A 2,122-nucleotide genomic window follows, 5' to 3' on the forward strand; every position below is an offset into this window, starting at 1 on the left:
GTGGGTTTTCTCCGGGTACTCCGGTTTCCTCCCACAGTCCAAAAAACATGACTGTCAGGTTAATTGGCCTCTCCAAATTGCCCCTAGGTGTGAGTGAGTGTGTGTGTGCATGGTTGTGTGTCTCTGTGTTGCCCTGCGACAGACTGGCGACCTGTCCAGGGTGACCCCGCCTCTCGCCCGAAACGTTATCTGGAGATGGGCACCAGCAACCCTCCYGACCCCACTGAGGGAAAAAGGGTGCAAGAAAATGGATGGATGGATGGAAACTTTCTGGCTGTATGACTTAAGTTCACAAAGTTCTGCTCCAAAGAGCCACAAGGCTTCTGGGAAATGTACCAAATATCAAAACAGATGGATCATCAATAAATACCCGTCTAACGTTGATTAGTTGATTAGAAGAGCAGATTCTGCATGTTTCTGTTCCTCCGTTTGTGTTTCTACTGCTTATGAAAGGAGATGAAGCACTTTAAAAAACACTCGGCTGTTTTATTGTAATTAATTAAAGTTTGTTGGCGTCTGAAAAATGTGACGTCACAAATCAGCAGCGTGGAGTTTTGGTTAAAACACGTTTGTTTTCATTCAGTCGGTAGAAAATCCAGAAATTCAACTAAAGTAAGAGAAGAAATACTTGATAACAAAATGTAACGGAGTAACTATAAAACTATGCAACGGTTCGGTTCTGTTGGTCCAGGCCTGGCGCTGATCGACGCCGGCGAGGCCATGAAGGAGCTCGGCGAGGTGAAGGACGCCCTGGACATGGAGGTCAAGCAGAACTTCATCGACCCGCTGCAGAACCTCCACGACAAAGACCTGAAGGAGATCCAGGTGGGCCGAACGGACCCGCCGAACGGGGGCAGCCGGAACCGGGTCCGGCTAACGTCTTGTGTCTGATCGCTGCAGCATCACCTGAAGAAAATGGAGGGGCGGCGTCTGGACTTCGACTACAAGAAGAAGCGGCAGGGGAAAGTCCAGGACGACGAGATCAAGCAGGCGCTGGAGAAGTTCGACGAGAGCAAAGAGATCGCGGAGCAGAGCATGTTCAACCTGCTGGAGAGCGACGTGAGCAACATGGCCGCCGCCCTGCTGTTGCTAGGAGACGATTCAGTCCAGAAAACACGCCAACAGCTTAGTTCCAGTTATTTTCACTGTTTATATCACTTTAATATTTATGACTTTGTAGTTTTTTATCTTCCTTTTATAACATTTTTTATATTTTGTTTTTCTGTTTCATTTTTTATAACTTTATTAATTTTATGACATTTTATACGATTTATTTCATTTTATCTCCTAGTTACTTTATTTATTTTAGTATAGCCTATTTATATTTAATTTATTTTAGTAACTAATTTATTAAAAACAAATTTTTAGCACTTTTTATTTATATTTATTTTTTAAAAATCTTCAGGAATTACATTTTATTCGTATTTTCTGTTATTTTATTTTCTAGTTTTCTGTTTTAAATAGATCTTTTTTTTCTTCTGCGTAATCATTTCTGGTCAATTTAATTGATATTATGGAGAGAAAAACTGATTTTAAACCGTTTTTTATTTTTGAACAATGTGCTTTTTCACTTTAACTCAAAATGAGGCTGAAAAAGTCGTTTCAACGTCACAGAAAACTTTTCACATCACGTTCAATTAACAAAACACTCATATAAATCAGAACCACAAACTGTGGCTTTTTTTAAAAAATCCTCTAAAAACAGAAACTTCATCATAAATTTTCATATTTTTCTATTTTTCATTTGTCTTCTTCTTCTTCTTCTTCCACGTTTTCAGCCACGTCTCTGTTTATCAGAGCAGCAGGAAAACAAAAGAGTCTCAGAACCAGATTCAGGCCCAGCATGAAGCGGCAGAACCATAACAACCTGTGTGTGTGTGTGTGTGTGTGTGTGTGTGTGTGTGTGTGTTGTGCTTTAACGGCCTTGTTGCTGAAATGTGCTACACAAATAAACTTGATTGATTGATTGATGAATTAATTGATTGATTAATTGATTGAACCTTGGGCTGCAGTCTTTTGTTCTTCATGGTGTTTCTTTTCCTGTGTTGAATGAAAATTCAAGAGAGACTTTGAAATGTCCGTCCGTCCATCCATTTTCTTACACCTTTGTCCCATTGGGGTG

At 40.3% G+C, this 2,122-nt stretch overlaps 1 protein-coding gene across 1 annotated transcript in view; it reads left to right on the forward strand.

Annotated features, from left to right (window-relative positions):
• The window catches only part of LOC103480908 (endophilin-A1-like), a 29,880-nt gene that overhangs the window by 25,208 nt on the left and 2,550 nt on the right, over positions 1-2,122 (forward strand). Inside the window, exons 4-5 of the mRNA XM_017310339.1 lie at positions 651-825; positions 901-1,059. Coding sequence (XP_017165828.1) covers positions 651-825; positions 901-1,059 — 334 coding nt within the window. The remainder of the gene's footprint in view (positions 1-650; positions 826-900; positions 1,060-2,122) is intronic.

This window comes from Poecilia reticulata, linkage group LG18 (genome assembly GCF_000633615.1).
Source record: "Poecilia reticulata strain Guanapo linkage group LG18, Guppy_female_1.0+MT, whole genome shotgun sequence".
Classification (NCBI taxonomy): domain Eukaryota; kingdom Metazoa; phylum Chordata; class Actinopteri; order Cyprinodontiformes; family Poeciliidae; genus Poecilia; species Poecilia reticulata.